The sequence below is a fragment of the Gigantopelta aegis genome, chromosome 13, assembly GCF_016097555.1.
Source record: "Gigantopelta aegis isolate Gae_Host chromosome 13, Gae_host_genome, whole genome shotgun sequence".
NCBI lineage: Eukaryota > Metazoa > Mollusca > Gastropoda > Neomphalida > Peltospiridae > Gigantopelta > Gigantopelta aegis.
In genome coordinates this window covers 6,023,083-6,035,582 of record NC_054711.1, presented here as the reverse complement: position 1 = coordinate 6,035,582, position 12,500 = coordinate 6,023,083, and the positions used below count along the sequence as shown (strand labels likewise).

Here is a 12,500-nt window from a genome sequence, read left to right as displayed (position 1 = left end):
TAAATAGATGTAGTAGCCGAAGATGGCAAAATAAATACAAGTATAGAGAATGTCTTGATTGAAGTCTAACATTATATTAAATGAAAAATGAAGACCACAAATTTGATGATGAAAAAAAAAGAAAAGAGTATACTCTTTATTCAAGAACTGGATGCATCCGTGATCCGGTTTTGTTTTGTTTGTGTTTTTGTTTGTTTTTTCATGAAAGTAGATGGAATTGTGTATTTTATTTACAGTATAATGTGGAAATGTTATCAATGCACATGCTTTAACCATTTTGGTTGCTATTAACGTCGGTTACTGTTGACAAGCAACATCATTAAATTCAACGTAGTCGCATTCTGGTTTGTCACGTTTTAGAGCCTCTACCCAGAAGCGGCATCTGGTCTCTTCTTTTCGAAATTTGTAAAACGATATTTTTTTTAACATGAAGTTATGGTTTATGCAGCCAACTGCACAACATGTTGTAGGCATCTTGGCCGTTAACTGATGTAAATGATCGACTGAAATTGACTAAATTCACTATCAAACCATACGTAACTAAGGAGAAGCTTCACCGCGTCACGTGATAAACAATGGCGGATAGGGCCGAAGTACCCGTATGTTCGGTTCCGAGAATTGGTTCTTCATTGTATAGATGGTCACGCTGTATGTTTCTATATAGCCTTAAGCTGTATCCTAAAGGTGCATCCTAACTGGCCGCGTGTGACGCGAGAGACGCGAGCGATTTTTTTTAGAAACCACTGATTTCAATGGGCGCCTTAGCTCAGAACAGGGGAGATAATAAAACAGGTGGCGCGTCACTCTTCAGGGTCCAACAAACTTGGACAATAGCTGTATTTTTCATTGCTTTGTCATTCATTGTTATACCACGATGGACAAAGGGAGCATTTGTGAGGGAATGACAATTGAACAGTTAAAAGATGAATTACAAAAACGAGGCGTAAAATTATCAGGAAGAAAGCGAGACTTGGTGGAAAGGTTAGTAGAATGTTTTACTTTACATTATTAGCACGAACAACATATTATCGTAATTCACTAATTGTAATTTTCATTATCTTGGGGTATTTCGATTGTCAACGGTTTATTTTCCACGTGCGTAGGAAGGTGCCAAAAAGTGGGCGAGCACACTTTTATATTTACACACATTTACACTATTATAAGGCAAAATATCTGAAAAGTGTGCGTGGGGGGGGGGGGGGGAGGGGGGCTGGCACATATACCCCCCCCCCCCCCCCCCCCCGTTTCCTACGCCAGTGTTTTCTTATATTTTCAGCGAGTTTACTTACTTTTAAAGTCATGCAAAATGATGACTATTTATCAAATTAAACGCTTTGTTATCAAATGCTGTTTTTGTATATGAAAACAGGGCCGTACCCTGATCAAAATGCTAGGGGGCACTACTTTCTATAAGCAAATGAAACACTATACAAATTAAATCCTGAGATGTGTATGCTATTTTCTGCAGTAAACAAAATTAAATAAAAAATAGATTATCAGGGGGAAAAGTGGACCCTGCCCCCCCGGAGGGTACGGTCCTGCAAAGCCGTTAAAATTTCAGTGTCGACTTCGTTCTGTTTGCTGTACCACAATATACACGAATCCATGACGTTTCGCCCCCAGTTTGACCTGTTCGCCCCATGTACTAGTTCGCCCCCAACTATTTGTCTGATCGCCCTAAACTTTTAGTCAGTTCGCCCCCAATTATTTGTTACTTTTAATTTAAACAATTAGTGTATTATTTCTTTAGAGGGCATGTGAAAGTGTGTGTGTGTGTGTCGGTGTGTGTTTCTTTGTGTGATTTTCTGGTCCAATCATTCGTCATTCCTAAGCTTTGTTATCACGAGTTGTCATTGCCTATCCATGGTATAAATAGCAGGTTGTAGTCGTCCTTCTGTTGGTTAACATCGCAGAACATTTTTGGTGACAGCTGACGTTGTAGTTTGTTGTGAGTGAGTGCTCCGCAAAGGGTCAATGGGTAGGTGTAAACCACTTCCACCGACCAGTGATCCATAACTGGTTCAACAAAGGCCATGGTTTGTGCTATCCTGCCTGTGGGAAGTGCAAATAAAAGATCCCTTGCTGCTAATCGGAAAGAGTAGCCCATGAAGTGGCGACAGCGGGTTTCCTCTCAAAATCTGTGTGGTCCTTAACCATATGTCTGACGCCATATAACTGTAAATAAAATGTGTTGAGTGCGTCGTTAAATAAAACATTTCTTTCTTTCCCTATAGACAATGTAAAATGATGCAGTAATGTTTATTTTACTCAGTTTTTTTGCAAGTGAAAGTGGTTTGTAAAATATATCCCATTATTAGGCATGAATGAATATATTTTGAGCTAATGAGATAAAAGATTTCAGTTTTTTGTTTTAATGTATTCTTTTAAAATTAGCAATATGAAAAATACATTAATGGTCTTGCTTTATTCATTGACATTCTATGCTCGTTAGCATTTTCTAATTATTTCAGTAAAATAATAAAAAGTCTATTATCTATATCCAGTAATGAATTATTAAAGGAAGGGACAATTATGACATTTGGCCTTGTATGCCTAGTCAACGATATATAATGCACATTACATGGGCGGATCCAAGGGGGGGGACCAGGGGGACGCGTCCCCCCCCCCAAAATTGTTCAAGTGCCCTCAAAATGTCCAAGTGCCCTTTTTGTTTGTAGAATTTTTTTTTTTTTTAAGTAAACAATAATTATATTGTAGATAAATGAAATCAAGATTTTCGTGTACATGCGCAAGCTTGCAGATATGTGCCTGTGTTATTGAGTCTCAATGGGGCCCCATTGAGGTTCTAACGCGAGTGACGCCAATTTACTTCATTATTGCTAGTATATTATGACGTAGAACTGTAGGAATTCATATTAATTGTAAATATCAAAACTTGTAGTAAGGTGCCCTTTTGACGAGTCAATGTGCCCTTCTTTTTTGGTCCCCCCCTAAAAATATTTCCTGGATCCGCCCATGCATTATTGCTTAATATCAACAAGTATAATCGTAAAGTTAATTAATGAAACGGTTAAATGTGACGGCTATTATATATAACGGGCGCATCCATTTTGTACCATCCCAGTGAATACGCCCTCTGGCGAGCTGGTGGTTACGTAATACGTAACGTGTCATGTCAGGAATTAGTCTTCGAACTGAAGAAACAAAACGTACCTGATTTTTGCGGATGCATCGCAATGTTCTGTAATAATATCAAACATACTCTACCAATACGCCTAATAATATGCATTTTTTCTTTGGATTTTTTAAAAGATAAAAATACTATAACTCCATTTCATTCTCTTGATGCAAATTGAAATATATTTAATTAAATAGTTTATAATATTATCAAGTCATTTATGTTGTTTTACAAGTTGATGAAAGCGAAGCGTCTTGTCGTAAATTAGATTGTTTGGTTACATTGTACATAGAGTAGTTGGACGGAGCTGACGTCACTTTGTCCCAAGCTATACCACCAGACGTCACAAAAAGCGAAACTAAATGGCTGCCCTCAGTCAGTAGGAATAATCATGTTTTTTATTAACTCTAAAATTATGTGTTTTTCATTTGTTAAAGTGTCAGTATGTGTTGGTGGTCCGGGTATGTATCTTTCCAACACATCTTGTTTGAGTTGATACTCCCTTTAAGGTATTCCATGATTATTGTGCGACTACCACTCGTATGGTTAGTGACACTCTGATGATTCGTATAGTGGTAGTACTCTTTTATAGTCGTCGCTGTACGAGCGCGCGTTGTCAAACACTCGTACAACGGTTGATAAACTCGGAAGATCGATCAAGTTAAGGAAGATTTTAATAGGTTATAAGTTACAAGGTATAGTTCAGCTCTTCTCTGGGTTCTCGTCACAGAGTTAACTGATAGGATGATCGTGGTTCGGGATAAAATGTTCACAGGAACTGCATCTGCCTCACGTTATCGTCGGATGTTTCAGTTTTACTTTCGTCAGAAAGTATAACGACCGGCTGGGTCAACAAAGTAGCTGATTCTTGGATTGCCGTTGGCCGGAGCTTTTCGTGGTTGAGAAAAGACTGTCGATAGAGCTTGCTGGCTCTTCTTTTAAACACTACTGGCACGAGGAAAGTATGCGGGTTATGCAGCGACATTGGTCGGTTGAGGCCGGATCTGTCCGTCAACACAGTCGTACGCGGTCATCTCGCACCGTCCACAAAGTTCATATATGAATTATAGACTGACCACCGCTGGCCCATCGCTGTTCCTTTAATGTCAGGAGAATTAGTTCGGAGATTTCTGTACTGACTTCCGCTGGCCATCGTCGTTCCTTTAATGTCAGGAGAAATTAGTTAGCTATCTGTTCCTTTAATGTGAGGGTATTGTGTTACATTATTGTATCCTTTGATAATGATTAACTGAGTAGTAGGATGTTACTATGTATATAGAGTGTCTACGATTGTCAGTTTATTTTTATTTTATTATTTTTGTCCAGACTTGAAGCATACAGACGCAATGACAATTTCGGTAATGCAAATGATCTTGCTAAGGAATTCAACATGGAAATCTCAGATGTGACCAATTACAAGGACATAAACTTAGAAAGCCAGCTTCCCGCATTTCCTTTTGAGAGGATTGAAACATATTTGCAACCACTCGGAAAAGTGTTTGACAAAAATCCTAAAGATCTTTACGATGGCTGTTTTTTTAAATTTGTGAGGTATGTGTCGGATGGCGATTTGGTTTTTGTTAGGTCAATGTGCAAAGCTGAAATGAAGAAAAACCTCACATACACTGTGGACATTAGTTTTGATACGTTTGGCTGTGTCAGAGAATGCCAATGTGAATGCGGTGCAGGGATGGGGCCTGAAGCACACTGTAAACATGTATGTACCCTTCTTTATGCCATGAGTCAGTTTTATGAAAGGAAGTCTATGAAAATGGAGGAGACCTGTACACAAAAACTGCAGAGTTTTCACAGAACCAAAAAGTTTATTGCTTCGCCAATTAAATCTTTTGATTTAAACTTAACTGGTACAGATAAAACTGACTATCGATTTGATCCGCGCAAACCTCAGTATAATAACCCACAGCAAACAAATACAAGGTTAGAAACATTAGTAAAAAACAAGGAGAATTTTGGACAGATGCCCATTAGCCAGTTGTACAAACCATGTGACATGGAAACATATGCTCATGACCACAGCTATTTTGGTAAAAGTAATGAGGATTGTTTTTTAGAAAGTGCTTTAATAACAGATATCAGTGATGAACAGATTAGAGTAATTGAGGTTGCTACCAGAAAACAGTCTTCATGTAAGAGATGGTATAAAGGGAGATGTAAACGGCTACAGACATCTCGATTTGGACAGATCTGCAAAGCAACAGAGCGAACTAACTTTCCAATGTTAGCACGGGCATTGACCAAATCAAGCAAAATAAGTACTGCTCCAATAAAACATGGGCGAAAATATGAGCCGGTTGCCATAGCAAAATATGAAGAGTTAAAAAAGTGCAACGTTGAACAAAGTGGCATTGTTATCAACAAACTGAAACCCTTCCTTGGTTGTTCTCCAGATGGTGTTGTAGACGAAAGGCTGATTGAAATAAAATGCCCCTTTACTGCTAGAAATAAGTCAGTCTGCCCAGCAACAGTGCCTTATCTTTATGAGAGAGAAGGCACTCATGATTATTTCTATCAAGTTCAAGGACAGTTGTACTGTACTGGAAAGCAAACATGTGCTTTTTGCATTTTCACAGTCTGTGACTTCAAGGTAATTTCAGTCGCTAGGGACAATGTGTTCATTGCAAAAATGCTTGTTCAGTTGGAAACATTTTTTGAACAACATTTCCGCAAAGCAGTTCTTGATGCTTTTTATTTTAAATATTCAAACTTGTACTTATGACTTAATGTGTGTTTAAAGAACTTGTGTGTAATAGCATAGATAATTAATTATATATTGTTCATTGTACAGGTATAAAAAATAGTTGGATTCCAAAATGTTTGTAAGTGCAGAAAACACTGTCGTAAAAGAGTAGCATGTTGCGACAGCGGGATTCCTCTGAAAAACAGTGTCAGAATGACCATGTTTGGCATTCAGTAGCCGATGATAAAATCAATGTGCTCTAGTGGTGTCGTTAAATAAAACAAACTTTATTCTCTTTTTTTTTTTTACAAAACCCCAGGTATCAAGTCCTTGTTGACTTTCAGTGAGCTCCTGTCAGTCATTACAAAACAACTCATAATACTGCAACTCAAATAATTTATTTATACAAGCTGTTTAATCACAGTGGATTCTAGCATCATAATCATACATGTTGGTGAATGAAGTGGACATTGCTGATAAAATATGCACGATAAATAAGGATAAATAAGTATCAGTAAGTTAAATTCGGTAATTTTTTGCATGTTTTCCGTTATATTCTCTTCAAAAATAGAAATTCATAGGCACATTACAGTATGAAAGTAGATACAGAGGTCAGATCAAATTTAGAAAAGTTGAAAAAAACTGAACATCACTGGTAACGATAACAGTTTCTTTCATGCAGTTATTATAAATACATTTTGGTTACTAATCTAAACTGCCTTTTAAGTAAGTAAAGGAATGAGAGATATATATATATATGGTTTGACAATTACCATTTTGAAAATATGCACAATTTCACATCAGAATGATACCAATATTTAATAATATTAATAAAATATCTTTAATCCCTCAAATTATTTACATTGTAACAAACAGAATGCCTTATTTGTTTTTTGTCTGAAATATTTAAATAAATGTATTTGAGAAGTGCTAGTTTATAACATGTTTGATATAGCAATTTAAATTATAAAAGCATGTACTCGCTTCAGTGACTGCCCATGTGAAGCAGAGAATATACTGGGCAAAAAAATTAAGCATTGGGTCTGCTATAGATATATATATATATATATATATATATATATATATATATATATATATATGAAATATTGTTCACTAATTATGTTCTGTATATACGTTATTAAATTCCACACTTATTGACAATGTGAAGATTAATGCAATTGTAATTAACATTTTTATTCATCCAAATAAATATATTTTACATGTGTATTTGCTTTGTTCATTTATTTTACGCATCAGTAGGCACAATCTGGTCCCGGAAGTTGCACAGCATAAAGCACACAAAAATTATTTCAGTGGCAAGTTTTGTTTCAGTGTAATTCATTGGCTGTGTTAGCATGCGATATGTCTTAGCTAGTCCGATCACTCTCTCCACGTGCACACGCTTATTTGAAATTTTCCTATCTTCCAAAACATTGTCCCCTGACATTCTAATTTTTTTTCCTAAAAAATGATGGCATGTTGATGCTAACATCATGTGGTGCAAACAGATCCTGAACGTTAAAACCCTTGTCTGCCATAATGGAATCCTTGGGGTCGCATAGAGAAAAAAGATTTGATCTTTCTACAATTTGTCTGTCACTGGTAGAACCTCCAAATGCTGGTGATACATATGAGACAAGACCAGCAGGGGTAATACCAACAAGCACTTTAACAGTGTTTCTATTTTTGTATTTTGAAAATGTTGCTTGTTGGGCCAATTGCGCCTTAGGGTTTTTTATTGGTATCTCGGTACCATCAATGACGATACGTGTATTTGGAAACTGTGCTTTCATGTCTACAGCAGCAAAGAACTTGGTTAACTGACGGTCAGGCCATGAATTCAACGATTTCCACTCCAAAAACATGAAATTTATCTACGTAATAAATACATTTGCCACTGTAAATTCTGACACTTCAAACAGCCGAGATAGCATAAAGTGTGTTTCTTTTCTTCGAAGCTTAATCAAAACTAAAAAAAAACTGGTCTTCGATGCTGAGATTGTCCACAGTTTCAGTGTAGTAATACGCCAGATGGTTTGCTGATGGTCCTAATGTATTAAGAACGAATATAAATGTTTCATAATTCTTAAGCCCAGTGAAGTAATGCATTCCTGCGGGGTCATCTTGGAATTGTACAGCCGACATTGTCCTAACAGGAATTGTGTTTGTCTGAGTGTGAATGGTTCTTGTTTTTTCACATTCTTCCTCTTGAATTTTTGTTATACAGGTATCTGATGTGACTGTGATTTCAGCACCTATTTCCAAAGACTCACTGTTCTGTTTCGGTACTGGAAGTGCCTGTCTCTTTTGACATCGGGCTTTACGTTGAACTCTAGAGTCGGATGCTGGTTTTATCTACATAAAAATGGATGGTACAGCATTTTTCTTCAGCCTTTTGACTGCTGACACATTGCCTGAAATGATATAACATACATAGTAAATAATAGTGTAATATACATAATGACATCATTGTGATATTTGACACCATGTTTGATTTGAACAAATGATGATAAGAATTTAAAAAATTGCATAAACAATTCATGGGTTAAACAAAAATAAAATGTGCGAATAAAATTAATAATCCTGTAATTTACAGATACCTGAGGTTTATATAAAATTGCCCATAATTAGCACATTTAATCTGTATTATGTGATCTGAGGTCTTGCCATGTTTGTGTACTCGGTACCGACATTTAAAAAGTTACAGGTTTTATTCATTATTTGAATAATATATGCAGGGTACATATTTCTAATGTGTTTTATCAAATTAAATAATGTACGCTTCTTCATTATCGGGCCAGATGTTTGACTGAATTAATGTAATTCTTAAAAAAAAGTTGTCATTTACTATTATTCCCAAGTTGTTGGGTGTTTTTCTTAATAATATTGTGTAAAATAAACTATTAAGTAAATTAGCCAACCATAATTATCCTAATAAAATTTGGTTATAATTAACCACATTTTAGTTGTAATTAAAAAAAAAATACTCTCTAAAAATTGTTGAAAGTAGAACTAAATTGTTTTCTATTATGGGCGCCGACAGACCGCTTTGAAAGAGTAATTTATTTCATTATGTTGTCCAACATGCAGGTATGATAAGTTATTATTTATGCTTACCATAAGTGTTTCTCTGGACGTAGTTTTTCGTCGTTAAAATGTGAATGACAAACAACGCTGGAGTCGTTTGGCTTCCACTTGTCTCGACGAACTGCAAATAACCATTTTTCACGAGTTTTGTTTTCCTTTGGAAACCGATGCCCGCCTCCGTTATGGCAACCAGGCACACAACAACAGGTCGACGGCATTTAAATTGTATTATTACATATGTTTAGCGCTATAAAAAAAATTTGTCGCAATGTAAATTGTTACAGTTGGTCGCTTATAACCTGAAGCCAGTCATAGACAAACCAGCTTTCTGGGATCCTGTCGATCGTCGCGCCATCTGGAATAGAGTTATCTCCACCTGTTTCAACTAAGACGCAGATTTATATGTCGTGTCGCACGCGTGCTGTTAGGATACGGCAATTGAAATCAATGATTTCTAAAATAATCGCTCGCATCGCGCGTGGCCGATTAGGATAGAGCTTTAGGATAGAGCTGTAGTGGCTGTAACATTTTAATTAATATCAGCAGGCCCATGGATTGTTTTTATGTACCTTTGCCTGCCTGAGGGAAACATACCCTGAAAAGGACAACCCCTGTTGTTCAGTTCTTTCTCCCAGCATATTGGTTTAAACAAATACACCCACTAAACCTGACCGGAGTACATCAATTTTACACAAAAAGCACTACTTTTGCATGGGCCAGAATTACCACAAACAAGACTTTAATGTCAACAGGTCACACTTTTTAGAAACTACAGGCTCTCCCCTGTTAACTTCAGTCAAATAGTTGTCATTTCAAAGCTGTCTGCCATTAAGTAATCACAGTCAAACAGCAGACTACTTTCGCGGACAAATTTTCGGCCAACTAAAAGGGAAGATAACTGTGATCTGACGCCAGATATTGGTGTTTGGCGAGAGGGACAATACTGTAACAGACTATGACAAAATAGAAAAAAGTTAGTTTGTTTTGTTTAACGACACCACTAGAGCACATTGATATAATAATCATCGGCTATTGGAGGTCCAACATTTGGTAATTGTAGTTATATAGTCTTTGAGAAGAAACCGCTTCATTTTTTTTTTCCATTAGTAGCAAAGAATCTTTTTTTAGTATATACATAGCAATAAAATACATAGATCTACGGCAACCATAAAAGTGATATCCGGTGAAAAGTAATATTTTCACCGTATTTTAGCTACATTGAAAATATAGAAATCGTATTTACTTTTTGGTAAAAGTGCATGATTAAATTATCTCCCTTTGTCTCGTTTCTTCGTATTTAAGTTTGATTATTACCAATGCATGTGATCGTATTTGAAAAACAAAAAATGTAATTTAAACAACTGTACCTAGAAAAAAGCATATGAAGTGCAATTACGATAAAATATCTGAAACGAATTGAATACGGAACTAAATAATGATAACACAATGTAGTGTCATTGATTATAAGTGTAAGAATTTAACGGCGTTCGATTGGATATGTTTTTTTAAGTCTTTTTTTTTTTTTTTGAGGATCACTTAGTTAGGTATGTTTGCACAGCAGTGTTATTAAATAAATGTTAATTTAATAATTAAATAAAGATCATTTTTATTCAAATTTCTTTTAAAAAGTCTATGGTCAAGTATATTTTCTGGAAAAGTTCCATCGGAAGAACTATATCATGTCGTTAGATATTAATAAAAAGCGAAAGACTGTCAAAAATTGGGAAAGATAATAAATAGCCCATTTTATGGTGTTTTTTTCGAATACGATTTTTATGTCAACTCATAATTCGTGAAAATATGATTTTGACACATCACTCGATGACATAAAAATCGTAATCGAAAAAACCCATGAAATAGCCCACAGACAGAACAGCACAAACCACGGCTTTTGATATACCAGTCGTGGCGCACTGGTAGGGGGTGGGACGTAGCCCGGTGGTAAAGCGCACGCCTGATGCGCGGTCGGTCTAGGATCGATCCCGTCGGTGGACCCATTGGACTATTTCTCGTTCCAGCTAGTGCACCACGACTGGTATATCAAAGGCCATGGTATGTGCTATCCTGTATGTGGGATGGTGCATATAAAAGATTCTTTTCTACTAATAGAAAAATGTTGCGGGTTTTCTCTCTATCACTGTGTCAAAATAATCATATGTTTAACATTCAATAGCCGATGATTCATAAATCAATATGCTCTACTGGTGTCATTAAAAAAAAAAAACTTCTTTTTGGTACACTGTTTGGAACGAGAAATAGTCCTATGGACCAACTGACGGAGATCGACCCCAAACCGATCGCTGTACCACAAGCCGAGCGCTTTACCACTGGGCTACGCCCAGCTCTCGTAACTTGGTCTAAGGCACGACTTTGATTTATAACTGACCCGCTACGGTCACGGTAGTGGGTCTTCGTTGTGTAGACATCAGGTGGGACGGACAATGCTATAAAAGACTATGACAAAATAGAAAAATAGGCGTGCGTTACAACAGCTTGCTCTGAATGTGCACGTAAAGCCCTATGACATGACATAAGAAGAATAGACGTTTTAACCTCCACAAAAGCACGAAACCTGAGCTGACGGGTCGTTTTAACTGGCATTAAGCTCATGGGATCAGCTATGTTTCTTCTTTACATTGTACCGGCTTCGGTGGATTCGTGGTTAGGCCATCGGTCTACAGGCTGGTAGGTACTGGGTCGAGGCATGTATTAAGTACTAAGATCACCCCACTATAAAGACCAACATTTTAAATTCCGGAATATTTCCTTGTTATTTTATAATAAAACACTCCAGTACTAAGACCACCCCGCTTAAAAGACCAACATTTTAAAGTCCGGAATATTTCCTTGTTATTTTATAGTAAAATACTCCAATACTAGGACCACCCCAATATAAAGACCAATATTTTAAATATTTCCTTATTATTTTATTGTAAAACATCCAGTACAAAAACCACCTAACTATAAAGACCAACATTTTAAATTCCGGAATATTTCCTTGTTATTTTATAATAAAACACTCCAGTACTAAGACCACCCCGCTTAAAAGACCAACATTTTAAAGTCCGGAATATTTCCTTGTTATTTTATAGTAAAATACTCCAATACTAGGACCACCCCAATATAAAGACCAATATTTTAAATATTTCCTTATTATTTTATTGTAAAACATCCAGTACAAAAACCACCTAACTATAAAGACCAATATTTTAAAGTCCGGAATATTTCCTTGTAATTTTACTTGGACCCGTAGGGTTAAATATAGTAAAACCACTCCAGTACTAAGACCACTCCACTATAAAGACCACTATTTTAAAGTCCGGAATATATTCTCATTATTTTATAGTAAAAACATTCCGGTTCCTAGACAAAATTATTCCGGTATTAAAACTACCTCGTTATTGCGGATTACGACCAGTAAAGTGTGACCTGGTGGTCGTCTTCAGTACATTTTCACAAAAACTATTTAGACCACATGCAGACCATAAAGCCGTAATATGGTGGACACATTCTTCAGGTCAGGTCAGGTCAGGTCAGAGGGTTTAACGTGTACATTCAGAGCAAGCTGTTGTAGCG

General features: G+C 36.4%; 1 protein-coding gene across 1 annotated transcript; it reads left to right on the top strand.

Moving 5' to 3' along the window:
• The first annotated feature begins 874 nt into the window (after nucleotides 1–874).
• LOC121387645 lies at nucleotides 875–9,185 on the top strand. Its single transcript, XM_041518823.1, has 2 exons — nucleotides 875–981; nucleotides 4,466–9,185. Exons 1-2 carry the CDS (start codon nucleotides 875–877, stop codon nucleotides 5,874–5,876), a joined length of 1,518 nt encoding a protein of 505 aa, XP_041374757.1. The 3' UTR covers nucleotides 5,877–9,185.
• The last annotated feature ends 3,315 nt before the right edge of the window (nucleotides 9,186–12,500 follow it).

Coding starts and splice junctions, on each gene's coding strand:
- LOC121387645 (XM_041518823.1), top strand. CDS start 875: ATGGACAAAGGGAGCATTTGTGAGGGAATGACAATTGAACAGTTAAAA. Junction 982..4,465: donor AAGCGAGACTTGGTGGAAAG/GTTAGTAGAATG, acceptor ATTTTTGTCCAG/ACTTGAAGCATACAGACGCA.